Here is a 23818-nt window from a genome sequence, read left to right on the forward strand (position 1 = left end):
TAGTTATTTACGATTATATCTTTAATATAGTGGTTGATATTATTTAGAGACATAATGCTAAGAGTAATTTGGGAATGTAGAAGTGAGACGGTTGGTAAACCATTCTCTTATATATAGCAGCATAGATAAAAAGGAGCGTAGCTCGTATATTTTTGATGTGAAAAGAGTTCGTTAATGATTTCGTCCTTAAAAGAGCAAATTCCTAACGTTTTGGTCCCTCAAAGGAATTTGCCAACTAAATCGTCCCTGAATATCCATTCCGTCTAACGTTTTGGTCCTCTCCTCAACTACGCATGAAATTCTTGACTAAAATCATCCTGGCATAGACGTAACATCCTTACAAAAATAATTTTTAATCACATAATCAAAACAGCCCCGTTCTAGAAGTTTGAAAATCAAAAAATAAATAAAAATAAAAATAAATCACACAAATAATTCCTAATTTTAAAATTTATCTCAATTTTGACATAACATTTCATTTTTAACATAAAAAATCACACATTTTCATTTTTCGCCTCAACTATGACATATTACCGTTCATCTTCCGTCACATTTTCCATTTAAATGTCAAATGCCAACATGAAGGATAACAGCATCGAGCGACCCCTGATTTGCCAATGAAAAAGCGACATATGGACAATTATGATTTTGAAAAAATAAAATTAACCCCTCACTCTTTTAATTTGCAAATTTACCCCAACCTCACTTTTATTTGCAATTAAGGGAAACGGGGGAGAGAAGGACCGGCACTAGCCCCACCTTAACGCCTCATCGTCGCCCCGTCCAGCTCTGCTCCTTCTTCTCCGACACTAACTCTCCCTCTCACTAGGTCTCTCGTTCTCTTCCTGATCAAGCACGCGGACGACAAGTCGATATGAGCGGCACCCATGTGCCTGAGACTGACCGTCGAAACCATGCTGCTGTGACGACCAACGATCTGGAGCTCGGGCGGACCAGCACTGGCCACTGCCTCTGCGTTGCCTGGGTGGCAGCTCACCCCTCGAGTGTCACTGCCGCCTTCGCCTCCCTCTGACAGCATCGTTAGGGGATTCGATGTGGACACCAACACCCCTCCATCACGTCCCTGTATCAATATGATGGCACTTGGCACCAGTGCCTGACCATTACGTCTGCTACATTTCTTGAAATGGGCAACATTTGGACCATCGAGTGAAATAGTACGCTGAAAAACCGCGCTGACAATGCCAATGAAACATATGGTCAAGGCGAGAACTGATCACAACTTACAACATAATGATTAGCAATTAAACCTTAATTACATAGCGATACACATAACACCAAGGGACCAGAAATTACACACATAATCATCAACATATATCTGCACACATCACATGACTCAGATCAAAACTAGATAACTCGACTCCAACAAAAGATACACTTCCTTGCTCAGAACCCCAAATATTGAAACCTCAACCCGAGATCTCAATGGCCTTAACCTCCGGCTTCTTCTCTTCGGCCTTCGGGACGGTGACGGTGAGCACCCCATTCTCCATGGAGGCCTTGACCTGATCCATCCTCGCGTTCTCGGGGAGCCTAAACCTCCTCGAGAACTTGCCGGAACTCCGCTCCACACGGTGCCAAGTATCATTCTTGTCCTCCTTCTCGACATTCCTCTCACCGCTGATCTGGAGAACCCGATCATCCTCGACTTCTACCTTCACCTCCTCCGTCTTCAGCCCCGGCAGGTCCGCCTTGAACACGTGCGCCTCCGGGGTCTCTTTCCAGTCGATCCTCGTGTTCACGAACGCCGAGTTCTCCCGGAAATTAGCCGAGAGGGAGGTGGAGTTTGGGAAAGGGAAGTCCTTGAAGGGGTCCCAGAGGTCGAGGGAGAATGGGTCGACGACATCGCTCCTTCGCCCACCGAACCAGCTCGGAATCAGCGACATTGTTGTCTGCTTGAACAGGGCACTTGAAGACTTCAGATTTCTGTTTGTTGGCTGTGAATCGTTGATGAAAACTGCTGTCTGATCGCTCGATTGACTAAGAAGCGGACAGAGGATGGGAATTTATAAGACAGGGACGAGAGGTCGAGTCGTTTCCCGACAACCGTCTGTTTTCGGAATTTGGAATTCCAGAAACTGTCGTCGAAATCTCAGGTAGCGTCGAGAACCTTCTAGGCCAGTTAGAGAATTAGAGTGAGGGCTCGGCCCATGGACTCAAATTTCGGCCCATGGGATCAAATTTCGGCTACCCCTTTTCTCCGTTTGTTTCTCTTTCTATTTTCATTTTTTTTTTCATTTTTTAAGGCTCCGGGAAAAAATATAATAAAGTTATGTAACCGGCAAAAAATAATAAATATATATATATATATATATATATAAGGTGATACTTACGAGAAACGTAAGTTCGTAATCGGATCGAAGTTGAATTAATTGTATTTATATCCTTCTACAAGGATCCTGTACAGTGCAAGCTCATGCCGATCGAACATAGGAATCTGATGTCGCCCCTAGACATGTTATATGACAAATCACATCTTCAAAAACAAGTTTAAGCAAATACTGAATCAACTATCAAAATTCGAACCATAATGATTGATGAGAACCATGAATTTTGCTGCAAATGAAGATGGACAAGTTACATGGAATCACACGACTCCAAGTAGACTTTGAGGCGTCAGGTTGGTCTCATTAGATTTGCATATCGATCTGACCACGAATTATATGTACATAGATCAAAGAACTCTGCACCAACAAAGCCGTTTAAGACTCCTAATATTAACATGACCTCCAATTCCCTTCTAATGTTCGACTGTAGACGTTTCATAGGACTATTTCAGTGCTTCGACCATGCTGACGGGGCAATGAGCCTGACATCCAACATACGAAACAATTCCAGTTTAGTCCCAGTCTCAACACTCCTGCACCATTAAGTTCGATTAACTACACCATCTTGATTCTTAAGTTCTTAACCTTTACAAGTGCCAGCTTTCGTGAGTTCGACTCAACCATCTAACAAGAGCATATTGGGCAAAGCCGGTGGATAATCACACGAACAACTTGATAGAAGACAGCAACGCAGTTACAACATGCAAGTTGCAGAACTATAACCAACCATCACCACCATCTCAGCAGTCGGCACACCAGAGACCAAAACTACGAAATCTCGAAAGCCTTCACCTCAGGTTTCTCTGCTCCACACCCGTTCCAAGTATCGTTCTTTTTTCTCTCCTCTCCCCACTGATGGTGAACCCGGTCATCTTCTCCCAAAGGAAACGACGGAATTTCTTTTTCTATTTTTTCGTGCTTCATATGCTCCGTAAATTCAAGAGAACGCTGTGCAAATTTAAGAGGACAAGCTACTTTTTGCAGTTGTCCTCTCCAAGATTGATACTGCTGACCATCTATTTGCCAATGTTATGGAGTTTGCAGGGTCTTTGGAGAAGGGCTCCGATGTGGCCAAGAAGCACAGATGCTCTAGCTACTTCAATTTGTATCTGGTTTCATAAACTGTTCAATGCGCTAAAAAAAAATTACGGGAATGTGGATTTTCAGGTCAAGGTTTGTTGTTCCCATGTTTGTAATGATCTGAGACCCCTAAGGAAGCCTACATTACCATGTCAGAAGGGTAGAACGCTTGAGATATCCTTGAGAAGCTGCAGTTTTTACTTAATAAAATTTGGGAGAGAGATATATGCAAATCTTGGGGACCAAGTAACCGATAAGATGCTGTCGACCGGTTTTGCTTCCTATATTACAAATACAATAGTTTGCACAAGAAACCAGAGTTCTCTTCTTTATGCTGATCCTTGTAATTGAAACATTACCATAAATCACTAGTACCTCCTATATATCGATAGTTAAGCCGCAACCCAAGTAAATAGTTCATTATTTGAATGGTGTTTTACTTACAAGATCATATATATATATATATATATAACTACAGAGATTAGCAATGGCAGAGGAGTAGATCATCAGATCAGCCATTGCGAGGTATTTATGTATATCTGTCTCCCTGTAATCTGTTCTTCTTGGTCGTATAATCATCTTCAGAGCCTGCCATCTAGCTTCTGTACAATCTGTTCATTTTTGCAGACACGCTAAACAAAACCAACCATCATCGCCATTTATACTGAACACAACAAGTAGTCATCACCATCCGACACACAAACCGACCAAAAAGAGATTACTCCATTTCTGGCAGACAGAGATCACTTCCTTATAGCTCAAATCACAATAAAACCACAAACTGAGATCTCAATGGCCTTAACCTAGGACTTCTTCTCTTCGAACTTCGGGATGGTAACAGGGAGCACACCATTCTTTATGGAAGCCATGACCTGAACCATCCCCGCATTCCCAGGGAGCCTAAAACTCCTCAAGAACTTGCCAGAGCTGCGCCCTGTCTGGCGCCAAGTACCGTTCTTATCCTCCTCCTCAACTCTCCTCTCCCACTCATATGAATAACCTGGTCATCCTCAACTTCCACCTTCAACTCCTCCTTCTTCTGCCCCAGCAGGTCCGCCTCAAACATGCATCCGCTCCTTCCAACCAATCCCATTAATTCTTAGTCAAGTTTGGAACTGGTGATGAATGGGGTAGTTGTAAACAAATCAGAGAACATTAGTGGCAGATCTAAGTAAAACAGCTTGCTTAAGTTTTCATGGCTCATGCGTCTACTGATCTTATTAAACAAATTGCTTGTGAGATACCATCGGATTCAATTATGGGAAGGTTGATGGATAATAGTCAAGAGAACCGAATCTAGAACTGAACAAACTCAATAAAGGCGGACATATCTTTATTTAAAATTGCACAGATCTTACCTAAATGTTGCTTTGATTCTCACTAAATATCCTTTCATTGAACACTATGCTCACGTTGATAAGAGAACCGGACCATTAATTAGCCGGTACACTAAACCAATAAGAAGTACATAATAATTCATCCATAGATTATAAAAATAAAAAGAGGCTGAAAAGGAAAGGGCTGCTCCAGTGAGCATGTGCTTCATTCCTTCCATCCATATTACCAGTTTGTTTCCTCCGTAAGTCCTTTGTAATTGCATCCTGTGACTATTTCAATCTTAACATCTTTCCGTCCACTCGGCCACAATCACTGGAACCATTTGCCAGCTTGATTGAGCTCCACTTCCCACAATTTTCTTGCAGAAGACCTGGTGTTCAATCAATTAATCACAAGAACCGTACATACGCATCATGTTAGACAGTTTCACGATTCCAAGTTTTCGTGTTTATCTCAATTCTCAAGAATGGGGAATTAAGAAAATGAGCTTACATGCATACCTTTAAGAAATATTCCTCGGACAAACCTGCAAACTACGCTTATAGTTAAGTTGCGGGATGAGGAGTCATAAGCAAGCCATTTGCATTGCTTGGGTCAATTTCTGGGGGCCGGCAGCTCCATATATCCTCCGGGTGGTGCACACAAATAAGGAGATTTTGTTAATTGATTTAGATTGCCAGCCAATGCACTCAACCATTTATCTTTGCCATTGATATCCTTTCCACGATGTTCAAAACAGAAATCATGGAGGGAGAACGACAGAAAATGACCGATATCAGCACAAGAACTAATCAGAAAATGCAGAAAACATATTAAGGCAACCTGGAGATCAGGAACATCTGTGACTGCACACCAGAATCTGCACTTTCAAAAACAGATGCTTAAAACCATCTTAGAACCTCGCGAGGAACTCCCTCAGCTTATCAGAACCTCGCAAGGAACTCCCTCAGCCTATCATCAGGCCAACCTGGCGAAGAACTCCCTCAACTTATCATAAGTCCAACCGGGTTCCATCTGCTTTAAGGAATAAATTTCTTGATGGGCCTCGCACTGGCTACATGGAGAATTCTTCATCCATATGGACGGCAGCAGCACAATACCATCGCTTATCATACGTTAACTACGACACATCAGAACTTGGCACTATTCGCACAATACAACCAGATCACTACGGTGGCCATTTTTCACAGTTACTTAATTTCCAATCAGACGTATCTTGCACTGATCCCAATTTGTCACAGCATCATCCTACGTAACGCTTTTTCTTTCGATAATATCTGCAATTGCGAGCAATGCTCCATGACATGGGCACAATTCGACAATATACTGGAGAGCATGCCGAGCATACCAAGAGATGATCTTAATAAAAAATTTGAAAATATAACAGGACAATACTGATTACGACTTACAGAATGATATGCAAACAACTTACACAGCGGCATACATAACGCGAAAGGCCAGTAATTACATTATCCACTGATCAACACCAACCATCACGAACATCTTGACATTGCTTTCGATTAAATCTAGATTACTTGGGCTCCAAGAGAGATCACTTCCTTACTTAATTACGACCCCTAATGAAACCTCAACCCGAGATCTCAATAGACTTCATCTCTGGTTTCTTCTCTTCGGCCTTCGGGACTGTGATGGTGAGCACACCATTCTCCATGGAGGCCTTCACCTGATCCATCCTCGCGTTCTCGGGGAGCCTGAACCTCCTCAAGAACTTGCCGGAGCTGCGCTCGACCCGGTGCCATGTATCGCTCTTCTCCTCCTTCTCAACTCTCCTCTCCCCGCTGATTTGAAGAACCCGGTCATCCTCCACCTCCACCTTCACCTCCTCCTTCTTCAAGCCCGGCAGGTCCGCCTTTAACACGTGAGCCTCCGGGGTCTCCTTCCAGTCGATCCTCGTATTCACGAATGCCGAGTTCTCCCGGAAGTTAGTGGAGAGGGAGGTGGAAGGGAAGTCCTTGAAGTAGTCCCAGAGGTCGACGGAGAATGGGTCGAAGACATTGCTTCTCCGTCCACTGAACCAGCTTGGAATCAGCGACATTTTTATCTGACAGAACGGAGAACTTGAAGACCGAACTCGCCAAGTTAAGAAGCTCTTGGTTTGCTCTGAATTATCGCTCGATCGAGTTGCACAGCAGGAGAGGCGACGGCTATTTATAAAGACCACAGACGAACGTTCTGGTCGTTTCCCGACAGCCGATTATTGTCGGAGATTTGAATTCCAGAAACTGTCGTCGAAGTTTCGGGAACGGTCCAGGATCTTGAACCCAGGGGCCCAAATTTCGGCTTTCTCAGAGGTTCGGTTGCTTTCCCTTTTATAGTTTTATTCCTTTGCTTTTGTTTTGGTTCTTCTATTATTCTCTTTCCCCAAATTGAGGCTGCTTTCTTTTTCTTGCGCCACACACCTTTACACCACTTCTTGAATTTTAAAAATTTACAATTTCCTCTACCCAAAACAAAAAAAGAATTTATAATTTCCCTTTTTACATGACAGAAATTCATGTATTTGTCCAAAATCGAGACATGTACCCACACTACTTGCAGAAGTTTTTCAATAAATAATACTAAAAGTAAGCGCACATTACGTGCAAATTTTATAAAGAGAGGTGTGCCTCTGAGAACGCGGATACACCAAAAAGTTTCGAGCTCAAACCCCCTTTTTGTACCCTCTTTTGTGTTTTGTTTATTCTCTATAGGTTCTTGCTCGCTCGCATTACTTGCCGGAGTTTTTCAATAAATAATATTATATATTTTTATTAATTTATTGATTTAATATATTAATTGCATAAATTTGATTGTTGATTTATTTTAAGTTGAATTCAATAATCATCAATAAAAAATGTATAATAACTTTTTTATTGTGAAGATAAGTAAAATATCTTTAATAAGTGACTTATTTACAATATAATCAAAATTAGAAGTATGCCCGCACTATGTGCAGATTTTATAAAGAGAAGCGTGCCTTCAAGAACGCGAATATACCAAAAATTTTGAGTTCAAACCCTTTTTTGTGTTTTGTTTTTGATATTATTCTCTATATGTTCTTGCACGCACTAGGCGCTATCTGATTAATATTTTTTGTTCTTTTAAAATCTTTGCTAAAGTGTATTTTAATATAAATTTTAATAATTTTCCTAAATTTTGACACACACACATATATATATATGTATATTATTTTATACAAATAAAAATAATTTTAGTAATCATAATTTCAAATAAAAAATTAATAAAAAATGGTGAGGGAATAGAGAATAAAGAGGGAACTTGGGAAAGAGAGGGAAGAGAAGGGAGAGAGGTGAAAGTTGATAGTTATAAAAAGAGTTAAACTACTATAATGTCCTTAATTTAATGAAAATTAATTTATTATATTATTTTGGGTTAATGATCAAAAAAACATGAACTTCAACTCCTTTTTTTAGTTTTGGCACAAACTTTATGTTTTAGCAAAAAAAAACACAAACTTTGATTTTCTTGTCACGTTAAGCATTTATGCCATTTTCTAACCATTTTACTGACTTGACGGAAAACAGTGTTTACGCGATAAACGGTATTATGCTATGTCAACAAAGATTTTAAAATAATTAATGGAAAACAAAGTGAGAAAGACATTGATCCGAGAAAGGGTGGGCCATTGCCCCCAATTAGAGTTGTCAGTGACCCTTGAGAGCACCGATAAACCTAATTAGGGGAGTAGTGGACGGGTGGAATAGGGAGAATCCTCAAAGTTAAACATTATTGATGAAGGCAAGTGTTCGACTCCTTAGCTCTTGCAGCCTGATGAGCAAAATGTTAATGTCACACAAAGGAACGGCCTTTAATACAATGACAGAAGTCCCATTTGGAATTCCTGACTTCTATACTGATAGTGAGACTCCCCAGTCCCCAGTCCATTTTATTTCATCTTCATATTCTTATACTAATAAGGCCTCCCCCTATATATAACTGAAAAAATGACTAACATGACATTCAATTCACTATAAAAAAAATGAGGTAAAACAATACTCGATAGAAAATTGGAATAAAACAGGATTATGGCTAACAGAATATTGTTTGTTTGATTTGATAGAACGAATCGTATGGTTAATGACAAGATCTATGAACTACGTACTCATGTGAAGAATCTAAAAGGATTATGGAATTTCCTCATCTTTTGCATCGCCTTATATGTGCCCTACTTTTACAAGATACTAGATTAATTATTTCAACCGTACGGGTCTGAAGCTTTTCAAAATAATTTTTAGATTTCATTTATTTTTATTAATGTTACATTATCAAAAAAAATACATTGACTTATAATCATAAACATAAAGTATATGTACAAATTCAATGATATAGCTAAAATATCGAGTACTAGATGAAGAGATAAAGGCATATTAATATATCAAACTAAATTTTTGTGAATAGTAAAGTAAAAGAGAATTCTAATAAATGAAACTTTTATAGAGGATAGAAAAATTTAGAATATTGAAAATAAAGAACCAAATGAAATTAAAATTAAAAGAATTTATATCTATTTTTTTATATAAGCAATATTATGTCCTTGTATAAATGTGTATAAAAATAATATTTTGTTAGTTTAAAAACGCATTTTTAGTGGAAAAAAGTACTAAATATCATGAATTGTATTTGAAATGTTTGTATTACTATTACATATTTAGAATATAGATGTTTTGTTACAAATATAAATCTAAATATGTAAATAAGAAAACATGTTTTCCTTAAAGAGCCTATTACCTAATCAATATTCTTTTTATTTTATATATAAACATATAAACATATGTTTCCTATTATGTAATCATTTGAAAAATAAATTCATTAATATTTTTAATTGAGAAAAAAGAAAAGGAAAATCATCGGATCGAAGTTGAATTAATTGTATTTATATCCTTCTACAAGGATCCTGTACAGTGCAAGCTCATGCCGATCGAGCATTGGAATCTGATGTCGCCCCTAGACATGTTATATGACAAATCACATCTTCAAAAACAAGTTTAAGCAAGTACTGAATCAACGATCAAATTTTGAACCATAATGATTGATGAGAACCGTGAATTTTGCTGCCAATGACGATGGACAAGTTACCGGAATATTTACGAAATGGAGCAACTATCTAGATGGAGAACAGTAATCCATTCGAAGAGACATACATGGAATCACACGACTCCAAGTAGACTTGAGGCGTCAGGTCGGTCTCATTAGATTTGCATATCGATCTGACCAGATTTGCATATCGATCTGACCGCGAATTATATGTACATAGATCAAAGAACCCTGCAGTAACAAAGCCGTTTAAGACTCCTAATATTAACATGACTCCAATTCCTTTCTAATGTTTGACTGTAGACGTTTTCTAGTACTATTTCAGTGCTTCGTCCTGCTGACGGGGCAATGAGCCTGACATCGAACATACGAAACGATTCCAGTTTAGTCCCAATCTCTCCACTTATGCACCATTAAAGTTCGATTAACTACACCATCTTGATTCTTAGGTTTTTAACCTTTACAAGTGCCAGCTTTCGTGAGTTCGACTCAACCATCTAACGAGAGCATATTGGGCAAAGCCGTTGGATAATCATACGAACAACTTGATAGAAGACAGCAACGCAGTTACAACATGCAAGTTGCAGAGCTATAACCAACCATCACCATCTCAGCAATCGGCACACCAGAGGCCAAAACTACGAAATCTCGAAAGCCTTCACCACAGGTTTCTCCGCTCCACACCCGTTCCAAGTATCGTTCTTTTTTAACTCTCCTCTCCCCACTGATATGGAGAACCCGGTCATCTTCTCCCGAAGGAAACGAAGGAATTTCTTTTTCTATTTTTTCGTGCTCCATATGCTCCGTAAATTCAAGAGAACGCTGCGCAAATTTAAGAGGACAAGCTACTTTTTGCAGTTGTCCTCTCCAAGATTGATACTGCTGACCATCGATTTGCCAATGTTATGGAGTTTGCAGGGTCTTTGGAGAAGGGCTCCGATATGGCCAAGAAGCACAGATGCTCTAGCTACTTCAATTTGTATCTGGTTTCATAAACTGTTCAATGCGCTAAAAAAAATTACGGGAATGTGGATTTTCAGGTCAAGGTTTGTTGTTCCCATGTTTGTAATGATCTGAGACCCCTAGGGAAGCCTACATTACCATATCAGAAGGGTAGAACGCTTGAGATGTCCTTGAGAAGCTGCAGTTTTCACTTAATAAAATTTGGGAGAGAGATATATGCAAATCTTGGGGACCAAGTAATCGATAAGATGTTGTCGACCGGTTTTGCTTCCTATTGTACAAATACAATAGTTTGCTCTAGAAACCAAAGTTCTCTTCTTTATGCCGATCCTTGTAATTGAGGCTCCTAGTAAACGGAAACATTACCATAAAGACTAGTACCTCCAATATATCGATAGCTAAGCCGCAACCCAAGTAAATAGTTCATTATTTGAATGGTGTTTTACTTACAAGATCACACACATATATATATATATAACTACAGAGATTAGAAATGGCAGTGGAGTAGATCATCTGATCAGCCATTGGGAGGTATTTATGTATAGCTGTCTCCCTATAATCTGTTCTTCTTGGTCGTATAATCATCATCAGATCTGGCTTCTGTACAATCTGTTCATTTTGCAGACATGCTAAACAAAACCGACCATCATCGCCATTTATAGTGAACACAACAAGTAGTTGTCACCATCCGACACACAAACCGACCAAAAAGAGATTACTCCATTTCTGGCAGAGATCACTTCCTTATAGCTCAAATCACAATAAAACCTCAAACCGAGATCTCAACAGCCTTAACCTAGAACGTCTTCTCTTCGAATTTCGGGATGGTAACAGGGAGCACACCATTCTTTGTGGAGGCCATGACCTGAACCATCCCCGCATTCCCGGGGAGCCTAAACCTCCTCAATAACTTGCCAGAGCTGCACCTTGTCTGGTGCCAAGTACCGTTCTTATGCTCCTCCTCAACTCTCCTCTCCCACTCATATGAATAACCTGGTCATCCTCGACTTCCACCTTCAACTCCTCCTTCAGCCCCAGCAGGTCCGCCTCGAACATGCCTCCACTCCTTCCAACCCATCCCATTAATTCTTAGTCAAGTTTGGAACTGGTGATGCATGGGGTGGTTGTAAACAAATCAGAAAACATTAGTGACAGATCTAAGTAAAACAGCTTGCTTAAGGTTTCATGGCTCCATGAGTGTATTGATCTTATTAGACAAATTGATTGTGAGATGCTGTCATATTCAATTATGGGAAGGTTGATGGATAATAGTCGAGAGAACCGAATCTATAACTTAACAAACTTAATAAAGTCGGACATATCTTCATTTAAAATTGGGCAGACCTTACCTGAATGTTGCTTTGATTCACACTGAGTATCCTTTCGTTGAACACTATGCTCACATCGATAAGAGAACCGATCCCGACCATTAATTAGCCAGTACACTAAATCAATAAAAAGGTTCAAAATAATTCATCCGAAGATTATTAAAATAAAAAGAGGCTGAAAAGGAAAGGGTTGTTCCAGCGAGCATCTGCTTCATTCCTTCATCCATATTACGTGTTTGTTTCCCCCCTGTAAGTCCTTTGTAATTGCCTCCTGTGACTATTTCGATCTTAACACCTTTCCGTCCACTCAGCCAACAATCACTGGTCCCTTTTGCCAGCTTGATTGAGCTCCACTTCCCGCAACCTTCTTGCAGAAGACCTGGTGTTCAATCAAACAATCACAAGAACCGTAGATACGCATCATGTTAGACAGTTTCACGATTCCAAATTTCAGTGTTTGTCTCAACTCTTATGTGCATCACTGTAAGAAAAAATCTTCCCCGGACAAACCTGCAACTACGCTTATAGTTGCGGGATGAAGAGTCATAAGCAAGCCATAGATCGTCCGGTTGGTGCACAAAAATAAGGAGATTTTGTTAATTGATTTAGATTGCTAGCCCCTGTACTTAACCATTTATCTTTGCCATTGACATCCTTCCCACGAAGTTCGAAACAGAAATCATGGAGGGAGAGTGACAGAAAACGACGGGATGATATCAGCAAAAGAACTAATCAGAAAATGCAGAAAACATATTAAGGGCCGAAATTTCGGAATTCTCAAAGGTTCGGCTGCTTTCTTTTTCATGGGCCACACACCTTTACACCACTTCTTGAGTCTTAAAAATTACAATTTCCTCTACCGAAAAAAAAAAAAGAATTTATAATTTTCCTTTTTACGTGATAGAAATTCATGTATTTTTCCAAAATCGAGACGTGTACCCGCAATACTTGCAGGAGTTTTTCAATAAATGATACTAGAGTGCCCGCACTACGTGCAGATTTTATAAAGAGAGATATGCCTTCGAGAATGCTGATATACCAAAAAGTTTCGAGTTTAAATCCTTTTTTTGTACCCTCTTTTGTGCTTTGTTCTCGATATTATTCTCTATAAGTTCTTTTTCACACTACTTGCGAGAGTTTTTCAATAAATAATATTATATATTTTATTAATTTATTGATTTACTATATGAATTGTATGAATTTGATTGTTGATTTATTTCAAGTTGAATTCAATAATCATCAATAAAAAATGTATAGTACCTTTTTTTTTGGTGAAGAAAAGTAAAATATCTTTAATAAGTGACATTTTTACAATATAATCATAACTAGAAGATTGCCCACATTACGTGAAGATTTTATAAAGGTAGAAGTGCCTTTGAGAACGCGGATGTACCAAAAAGTTTCGAGTTCAAACCCTTTTTTTGTCTAACCCTCTTTTGTGTTTTCCTAAATTTTGACACATATATATATTTATATTATTTTATACAAATAAAAAATAATTTTAGTAATCATAATTTCAAATAATAAAATTAATAAAAAATGGAGAGGGAATATAGAATAAAGAGGGAACTTGGGAAAGAGAGAGGAAGAGGAGGGAGAGAAAGGTGAAAGTTGGTAGTTATAAAAAGAGTTAAGACTACTGTAATGTCTTTAATTTATGGCAATTAATTAATTATATTATTTTGGGTTAATGACCCAAAAAAGCAAGAACTTTAACCCATTCTTTAGTTTTCGTATGAACTTTATCTTTTGGTAAAAAATGTATGAAATTTGATTTTCTTGTCACGTTAGACATTTGTGCTATTTTCTATCCATTTTGCTGACTTGGCAGAAAACGATATCTACTCGGTAAATGGTTTCATGCCACTTCTTCAAAAATTTTAAAAAAATTAATGGAAAACAAAGTGAGAAAGACATCGATCCGAGAAAGAGTGGCCACCACCCCCTGATTGGAGTCGTTGACGACCCTTAAGGGTATTGATAAACCGAATTAGGGGAGTAGTGGACGGGAAGAATCGAGCGAATCCTTAAATTAGTGGTTCTCCTTATTTCGATGAGTAGGGTCTCGATCCCGGCTACTACCCTTGGGGATTCTCTTGATTTTGGAAGGTAGGCTTCGATCCCGGTCACCACCCCCTTATTGGGGTAGCTGAAGCCCTCCGAGATCACTGACGACCCCGATCAGAGTTATGGTGGCTAGCCGAGGCCCTCATTCTTTCTCTGATCAAAGTATTTCTCTCATTTTTATTTTTCTTTAAATTTTTTATTATTTTTACTAACATGGCATGATATCGTTTATCACTTAGTCACCAATTTCTGTCACTAGCAAAATTGATGAAAAGTGACACATAAGCCTAACTTGACAATAAAATCAAAGTTCGTGCTTTTTTTTTACCAAAAAATAAAGTTCATACCAAAATTGAAAATAGGTCAAAGTTCATACTGTTTTACGTCATTAATCCTATTATTTTTGTACACTTATATTTGAGAGAAGGAAAATTACACAAACTAACTTCCATCTCACAAATAGTAATAATATATAAATAATTAAATAATAAAAATAGTAAATAGGAAATGTTTGATGGAAGTGACGTTATAAAGAGAGAGAAAGGGTGAGAGTTGAAAGACTATAGGGGAAATGAGAAGGGTGTAAAAGAAATAGCCGTTAGTTATTTTGTGATTTGACCATTTTATTCTTCATTTGATGGTTACTGTAAATTCAAACATAAGGGTAAAATCAGAAAGAGAAAGTTAGACGAAAAATTTTCTTCTCACATATAGTAATAATAGATACCAACACAAAATTGAGATAACTACTAAAGCACTGCGTATGAATATGTTAATAAATGCTTCTTCATTTTTAATAATTGATGATGTTATTGAAAGGCAAAAGATTTATAATTACACCTATCGAAAGAAAAGTTCATCTTAAATTTTCATTTGGGCTTATACGGGTTGGACTCAACTTTCAACTTAAACGCTCGAGCTAATAAGTTATGATATCAAATCTCATATAAACCGCTATATTTTCTTTTATGCTTCCGATGTGGGATTAACTTTTCCCAATTGATTTTTATATTCCCAACACCCGCCCTCACGTGGCACCGTGTGGTCTTTTTCATGATTTGCCTACACGGGCTACGTGAACCTTAACTGTCCGTCCTCAAGAACTTACCTTCGAGCCGGTCTCTCATCTCTTCCGGACTCGGGCCTTAACTGCCTCGAGGTGGGCTACTTCTTCCACACTCGGGCAAGGGGGATCAACTACTATGAGCCGGGCTTCTACTTCCGGTCTCAGACTTCACTGGCGTGGTGTGGGCTCTTGCGCATACGTGCTCCCAGGATAATTACCATGGACTCTGATACCATCTTAAATTTTCATTTGGGCTTATACGGGGTTGGACTCAACTTTCAACTTAAAAGCTCGAGCTTTTAGATTGAAAGTTGAGTCCGACAGCCTCACGATAAGATGTGGGCTCCTTGTCAGAATCAATTGCAGCTAAAAATGCCTTGTGTGTATTAGAGATATTTGAATAATCAACAAATCTCTCAATTGGATAAGACATACCTGAGGAGTTTGGGAAATGGGTGAATTAGGAGAAGGGGTCTTATAACGAGCAGTATGAACAATATAATCCTTGAGATGTTTGGGAAGACTGGAAACTCGTTTAGATCGTCGTAAATTCACTTCTTGACCAACCTCTGAATTCCCAGAAGAAATTTCTCTTTCGAACGGTTCTCCGTCCCCTTTGAGCTTCGAAAAACTCCCCCTTGTTCCCATAATTCTCCCCCTTGTTTCAGCAATCCTGACTGGGCTTTTGTTTGTTCGGCCCGGTGAGGATGTGCCCTTCCTTCGTCCAGATGCTGGCCCGCATCCCCTTCAGCTCGACCCAAAGAAGGCGAGCCCAAATTATCCCTTCTCTCATCCGGAGCCTGGCCCGCGTCTTTCTCTGCTTGGCCCGGATCAGTGAAATGTTCTTGGGCTGTACCGCTGGGCCTCTTTCCCTCTTCAGCGCCAGGCCCGTCTGTTCAGCTGGACCTCACTTCCTTCACAGCCCTGGGCTCCTGCTGTTGGACAGGACTGGAATCAATCCAGCGTCTGGGCTGGAAACGCTCAAGTCTTCTTCTTGGACCAGCGGAGACATCTTCCAAAAAAAAGTGGGCCTCCTTCATCATGCTTCTCCGATTTTCCATTTTTCGTGGCAAACGGAAAAATTATTTCACAGAACCATACGTCCCTTGACACAAACATTTGTCGATTTTGTAAATCATAAAACCTCCATCCCTTTTTTCCGTGAGGATACCTAATAAAAATACACTTACGAGACTTGGTTCAAATTTATCCTTGGTTCGAATGTGAGCATAGCATAATGACCCAAAAACCCGTAAATTCGAGTAGTTAGGTGGTTTACCAAAAAGTACCTCATGTGGGCTTTTGTTATCAAGTAAAGGTGTCGGAGTGATGTTTATCAAATGGACAACCGTCGAAACACACTCGCCCTAAAATTTTGTTGGTAATGAGGCCTGAAACATGAGTGCTTTAGCAACGTTCAGGATGTGCCGATACTTCCTTTCAACTCGCTCATTCTGCTATGGTGTGTCTGTACAAGATGTCTGATGCACGATGCCATTCGCAGAGAAAAAATCCTGTAGCTCTCTCGACAAAAACTCCATCCCATTATCACTTCTCAGAATTTTGACTGTGCAGCCAAATTGATTCTTGATTGAATTATAGAAATTAATGATAAATCGCTGTGCTTCTGATTTCTCTCGCAATAAATAAACCCATACACCTCGACTAAAATCATCAACAACAGTCAAGAAATAATTGGCTCCACAACTTGCCTTTATTCTGTATGGTCCCCATAAATCGCAGTGTATCAACTGAAACGGGTATTCAGCTTTATTCATACTCAACTGAAATTGTGAGCGTGTTTGTTTCGCTCTAAGGCATACATCACACTCCTTATTACTTATTTCTCCGAAATTTAAATTAATACCATTCGACTTTATCAAGCGAGATGGATGATCGAGCCTCTGATGCCATAAGTCTACAGATTCCTCTACAACTACCTGACATTTCTGAGGTGCGGTAGCCACTCGCCTAAGATAGTAGACCCCTCCTCGAAGTTCACCCACTCCAAGCGTCCTCCTCGAGGTGCGGTCCTGAATAACACACAAATTGGAATAAAATATCACGTAACAATTCATCTCTTTCGATAATTGTGCAATTGAAATTAAATTGCAATTGAAAGTTGGCACATAGAGCACGTTGCTAATCTCCATCAACTCTGCAATCATCACATCTCCCATCCGGGTAGCTTGTACCATGCCCCCATTAGGAATATATACCGGTGCACCACCCTTAGTTGGAATGGATCTCGAAAAATATTCAAGACACCCAGTCATGTGCTTTGAGGCTCCTGTGTCCAAAATCCATTCACTTTGCAAGGCCACAAAATTAAAATCATTACCAACTAGTCGGTTCGGGTCGATGACGTCCTGTGACAGCACGACAATAAGAACTGAAATTGATCATCGGGCAGGGCTTCTAAGCGTTCGGTCCGCGAAACTGTCCCTTGTGTCGTCTATGCAGCATTTGCCCTGTCTGGGCCTCGCTGGACTTGGGCTTTGCCTCTCGGCCCACTGCTTTGCTTGCTTTGCCCTTGCCCAGCCCATTTTCCTGTATTGGACTTGGACTTGGGATGCCAAGTCGGATATCCAATCAAAGCCCAACAATTATTCTTCCCGTGGCCCAACTTCCCACAGTGGCCGCAGGTCCCTCTCTCCCTGAAGCTCTGCAACCTACTCATTCCAGATTTCCCGTGCTCTGCTTCATCTTTGACGAGGAAGACAGCCGATTCAGGGATAGTCTCTCGCGACCGCGCCAACATCTTCTGCCGCTCTTCATTAGCCACCACCTTATACACCTTATTGAGGTTCGGTAATGGCTCTATGCTGAGAATCGTTGACCGGATTGTATTAAAATCCGAGGTTAGTCCCATAAGGAACTGGTAACACTTCTCAGTCTCTCTCTGTGCCGCAATCGTGCCGCTCGCCCCGCAGCTGCATCCCAGGTGTTCAAGGTAAAATTCAAGTTCATCCCACAACAACTTCAGTTTCCCGTAATAATCCCGAACGTTCGACCCTTCTTGCTTGAGCAGACAGATGTCTGTCTTAATTTGGAAAACCCTAGATTGGTTTCCTTCGGAAAATCTCTCCTTTAGATCCTCCCACAGGCTTCTTGCATCCACAGCGTAGGCGACCGTGGCTTGTAGACTCCCTTCCATGGTGTTAAACATCCACGCCAATACGGTGGAATTGCACCTTTCCCACCTCTCTCTGAGAGGATCATCATCTCCCGGTCTTTCGAGAGTTCCATCGATAAAAGCCAGCTTATTTCTTGCCCGAAGTGCAATTAACATGGCCCACGACCATGTCAGGTAATTGTCACCGTTCAAGGTGCATCCGATCACTTGGGCTCCTGTGCTATCCGACGAAGCTAGTCGGTAAACCGGCGGGACCTCCATGCTCTTCACTGAGCTGTCCCCTGCCTTTTTGTTCCCAGATGAGCCAACGTTCATCCTTGGACTCCTCTCCTCGTCGCTGACATCAGACATCCTGCAAACGAAAAGATTTCAAACGGTCCAGGAGCGTAGGCGCTCTGATACCATGTGAAATTTTCATTTGGGCTTATACGGGGTTGGACTCAACTTTCAACTTAAAAACTCGAGCTGATAAGTTATGAGATCCAATCCCATATAAACCGCTATATTTTCTTTTAGTTCAAGTGAGCAAAACTGTCAAAGACTATACATCTAAATCCATTAAAACATGATAATTTAAGAGCATCCACAATGGGAAGTCCCATTTCAATTTTGTGGGGTCCCACTTTGGTGCCACCTAAGATGAAATGGGTATCCAAGAAAAATTGATAAAGTGAGTTTATTAAAGAGTCAGTATATTTTTTCATTGTGATATATCGGGTTATAATCGAACCCGCATTACTTTCTTTTGTAAAATGGTACTGCACACAACTTTCGTTTATATTAAATTAGTAGAGAATAACAATAAAGTTGATGCTATTTGAGTGTCAAAATATATCCATAATGATATTTTGGTATATGTTAAATACAAGTAAATTCAATTAAATGTGTTTAGAAAACTACTCATCTGATAATCTAAAACTACTCACCTTTTTTCTTATTCCCAAATCTTGGGGCTTGGCTGTATTGGACGAATCTTGGTGTTTACAGTATGAATAAAGGGCACAACCGATTGATTCAAAAAGAAAAGAAAAAAAGATTTATATATCACACTTTAGATCACATAATAGTTTTTCTAGTAAATGCAATATAAATATATTATGTCTATTACATTTTCGCACATATATTTTAATGGAGTGAACATTATTTAAGTATGCCTAGAAGGTGACTAGGGCGAGCCACGCGCTATATATTTATCTTTTCTTAAGTTTATATAACTGAATCATATAGGAGTAAGAGATCGGAAATAATTGATGAGGCATGATAGAAAGAGAACATGAAGCAGAGAAAAATGCGAGGTTAGCATAAGCGGATGGTTATTTTTTCGAGATTTATGTTTAAATTCCTAATTTATAGTTTTTATTAATTAGACATAAATATAGTATGATTATTTTAGAAAAAATTATTTAATGTGAAACCAGACCATCCTTGGTAACTTATAATAATACGACATCATAAGATTAATAAACATATATAATCAGTATAATTGATATACTTGAGAGTTTAGAATATGCAAAAATGGCCTTTTTTCCTGGTTTAAACATGAAAAGCTAATCTAAAAGGACAATTAACGAGTTTATGCTGAGATTAGGGAATGACAAAAATTTTCCTCTCCTATCAGCAAAATAACTGGGTAGCATCACATAAACCTAGCAGGTCCAGCATAATCGCACAATAATTTGTCTCAAAGGCTTCCTTTAAGGGAAAAAAAAGAATAAATAAAAATTTTACCTGGCTGAGGACAGATTTGGCTCTAGTCGTCACCGTCGGGAGGATGATGAGAATGCTCTTGCCTTGTCTAATTGATGGTTTAATGTTAATGACTTAATGTTACATGCGTCGTGATAATATCCGAGTGTCATAAAATTTATAAAAGGAAAATTGCGTGATATTTCGTAAACTCTAAAAAAAATTTCTTCCATATATGTTAGCATCTTCATATTCATTGTGGCTCATCCAATTTACACATCACTATTTCATAAAGGAAAAAGGAAAGAAAGAAAATACATATGATCCATGGATATATATGCCAAATTCATTTTTAAAAAAATTACTGAAAACAAAGATATTTTTCTAATCACAAACATGGTGCTTAATTCGAACATTATTGCTAAAGGCAAGATTTCGACTCCTTTGCTCTTGCCGCCTGACGAGCAAAATGTTAACGTCACACTGAGGAACCGTGACAAGACCCCATTTGGAATTCCCGAGTTTTATACTAATAGAAAGACTCCCCTGCCCATTTTATTTCGCCTTCATAATCTTACACTAACAAGGCCGCCCCCGTATATATAACCGAAAAAATCACTAACATGACATTCAATTCACTATAATAAAAATGAGGTAAAACAATATTCGACAGAAAATTGAAGAAAAACAGGATTATGGCTAACAGAATATTGTTTGTTTGATTTTATAGAACGAATCGTATGGTAATGACAAGATCCTATGTACTCATGTGAAGAATCCAAAGAATTGTATACTCGCCCGTTTGTTTTCAGGGTTAAAATCACAAAAATTTTAACTTTAACTTTAACTCAACCCACTACACAACAAAAATACACATTTCCCAAGTCAAAAATTTTAACTTTAACTTTAACTCAACACACTACACAACATTTTGTCATTTTCACAATCAAAATCAAAATTACTTTAACTCTGAAACCAAACGCACCGAGAATTTCCTCATCTTTTGCATCGCCTTATATGTGCCCTACTTTTACAAGATACTAAAATAATTAATTCGACCGTACGGGCCTGAAGCTTTTCTAAATAATTTTTTAATTTCATTTATTTTTACTAATGTTACGTTATCAAAAAATACACTGACTTATAACCATAATCATAAAATATATTGCATGGCCTTACATGTGCCCTACTTTTACAAGATACTAAAATAATTAATTCGACCGTACGGGCCTAAAGTTTTTCAAAATAATTTTTTATTTTCATTTATTTTTATTAATGTTACGTTATCAAAAAATACATTGACTTATAACCATAATCATAAAATATATGTACAAATTCAATGATATAGCTAAAATTTAGAGTACTAAACGAAGAGATAAAAGGCATATTAATACATCAGAATAATTTTTTGTAAATAGTAAAGTAAAAAGATAATGCCATTGGAGGGCAGCAGCACAATACCATTGCTTATCATACGTTAACTACTACACATCGGAACTTGGCAATATTCGCACAATACAACGCCTGTAGATCACACCGGTGGGCATTTGTTCCCAATTAGTTAATTTCCTATCAGACGTATCTTTCACTGATCCCAATCGGTCTCAGCATTATCCTACGTAACGCTTTTTCTTTCGATAATATCTGCGAGTGCGAGCAGTGCTCCATGATATGGGCACAATTGGACAATATGCTGGAGGGCATGCCGAGCAAACCAAGAGACGATCTTAATAAAAAATTTGAAAATAGACCAGGACAAGACGTATTGCGACTTACAGAATGATATGCAAACAAACTTACACAGTGGCATACACAACACGAAAGGCCAGTAATTACATTATCCACTGATCAACACCAACCATCATGAACGTCTCGACATTGCTTTTGATTAAATCTAGATTACTTTGGGCTCCTAGAGAGATCACTTCCTTACTTCATTAGGACGCCTAATGAAACCTCAACCCGAGATCTCAATAGCCTTAGTCTCTGGTTTCTTCTCTTCGACCTTCGGGACTGTGATTGTGAGCACACCATTCTCCATAGAGGCCTTTACCTGATCCATCCTCGCGTTCTCGGGGAGCCTGAACCTCCTCAAGAACTTGCCGGAGCTGCGCTCGACCCGGTGCCAACTATCGTTCTTGTCCTCCTTCTCAACTCTCCTCTCCCCGCTGATTTGAAGAACCCGGTCATCCTCCACCTCCACCTTCACCTCCTCCTTCTTCAAGCCTGGCAGGTCCGCCTTGAACACGTGAGCCTCCGGGGTCTCCTTCCAGTCGATCCTCGTATTCACGAATGCCGAGTTCTCCCGGAAGTTAGTGGAGAGGGAGGTGGAGCTGGGGAAAGGGAAGTCCTTGAAGGGGTCCCAGAGGTCAACGGAGAATGGATCGAAGACATTGCTCCTCTGTCCACTGAACCAGCTTGGAATCAACGACATTTTTATCAGACAGAACGGAGAACTTGAACACCGAACTTGCTAAGTTAAGAAGCTCTTGGTCTGCTCTGAATTATCGCTCGATCGAATTGCAGAGAGGGAGAGGCGCCGGCTATTTATAAAGACCACAGACGAACGTTCTGGTCGTTTCCCGACAGCCGATTATAGTCGGAGATTTGGAATTCCAGAAACTGTCGTCGAAGTTTCGGGAACGGTCTAGAATCTTGAGCCCAAGGGCCCAAATTTCGGCATCCTCAAAGGTTCGGCTGCTTTCTGTTTCATGGGCCACACACATTCACACCACTCTTCGAGTTTGGATTCGGAGTTAAAGTCAACGAAACTTTAACTTTAATTTTAACTGAGGAAGAAGACAAGGGTTTGTGAGCCCACCAGTTTGACTTTAAATAAAATAAATGGATGTAGTAGATAATTGTGTATAATGAGATTGTGTGTTTGAATAAGATATGGGACCCACCAGTTTGACTTTTCAAATGTGTGTTTTGTTGTGTAGTGTAGAGTTAAAGTTAAAGTTAAAATCATGGTGATTTTAACTTCGAATCCAAACAGGGCCTTAAAAATTTACAATTTCCTCTACCAAAAAAATTTTATAATTTTCCTTTTTTACGTGATAGAAATTCATGTATTTTTCCAAAATCGAGACGTGTACTCGCAATACTTGCAGGAATTTTTCAATAAATAATACTAAAAGTGCTCTCACTACATGTAGATTTTATAAAAAGAGGTGTGCCTTTGAAAAAGCGGATATACCAAAAAGTTTCAAATTCAAATCTTTTTTTTTTGTTCCCTCTTTTGTGTTTTGTTCTTGATATTATTCTCTATAGGCTTTTTCTCACACTACTTGCGAGAGTTTTTCAATAAATAATATTATATATTATTAATTTATTGATTTTCTATATGAATTGTATAAATTTGATTGTTGATTTATTTCAAGTTGGATTCAATAATCATCAATAAAAAATGGATAATACCTTTTTTTGTGAAGATAACTAAAATGTCTTTAATAAGTGACATTTTTACAATATAATCACAACTAGAAATATGTCTGCATCACGCCTTTGAGAACGCGGACATATCAAAAAGTTTCGAGTTCAAACCCTTTTTTATCTAACCCTCTTTTGTCTTTTGTTCTCGATATTATTCTCTATAGGTTCTTGCTTGCACTACACACTATCTGATTAATATTTTTTGTTCTTTTCAAATATTTACTAAAGTGTATTTTAATATAAATTGTAATAATTTTTCCTAAATTTTGACACATATATATTTATATTATTTTATAAAAATAAAAAATAATTTCAG

General features: G+C 38.9%; 3 protein-coding genes across 3 annotated transcripts; all 3 read right to left on the minus strand.

The window, feature by feature from the left end:
* Nucleotides 1-1216: 1216 nt before the first annotated feature.
* Nucleotides 1217-2088, minus strand: LOC116212550 (17.3 kDa class I heat shock protein-like). The gene has a single exon (XM_031547220.1). The coding sequence runs from the start codon at nucleotides 1905-1907 to the stop codon at nucleotides 1431-1433; it is 477 nt and encodes a 158-aa protein (XP_031403080.1). The 5' UTR covers nucleotides 1908-2088; the 3' UTR covers nucleotides 1217-1430.
* Nucleotides 2089-6093: 4005 nt separating this feature from the next.
* Nucleotides 6094-7070, minus strand: LOC116212498 (18.2 kDa class I heat shock protein-like). The gene has a single exon (XM_031547141.1). It carries the CDS (start codon nucleotides 6820-6822, stop codon nucleotides 6355-6357), a length of 468 nt encoding a protein of 155 aa, XP_031403001.1. The 5' UTR covers nucleotides 6823-7070; the 3' UTR covers nucleotides 6094-6354.
* Nucleotides 7071-21772: 14702 nt separating this feature from the next.
* LOC116212497 (17.3 kDa class I heat shock protein-like) lies at nucleotides 21773-22679 on the minus strand. Its single transcript, XM_031547140.1, has one exon. It carries the CDS (start codon nucleotides 22499-22501, stop codon nucleotides 22025-22027), a length of 477 nt encoding a protein of 158 aa, XP_031403000.1. The 5' UTR covers nucleotides 22502-22679; the 3' UTR covers nucleotides 21773-22024.
* Nucleotides 22680-23818: the final 1139 nt, after the last annotated feature.

Source organism: Punica granatum, chromosome 6, assembly GCF_007655135.1.
Source record: "Punica granatum isolate Tunisia-2019 chromosome 6, ASM765513v2, whole genome shotgun sequence".
NCBI classification, from domain to species: domain Eukaryota; kingdom Viridiplantae; phylum Streptophyta; class Magnoliopsida; order Myrtales; family Lythraceae; genus Punica; species Punica granatum.

Excerpts from the sequence above, each read along its gene's own strand:
- LOC116212498 (XM_031547141.1), bottom strand. The coding sequence starts at position 6,822 with ATGTCGCTGATTCCAAGCTGGTTCAGTGGACGGAGAAGCAATGTCTTC.
- LOC116212497 (XM_031547140.1), bottom strand. The coding sequence starts at position 22,501 with ATGTCGTTGATTCCAAGCTGGTTCAGTGGACAGAGGAGCAATGTCTTC.
- LOC116212550 (XM_031547220.1), bottom strand. The coding sequence starts at position 1,907 with ATGTCGCTGATTCCGAGCTGGTTCGGTGGGCGAAGGAGCGATGTCGTC.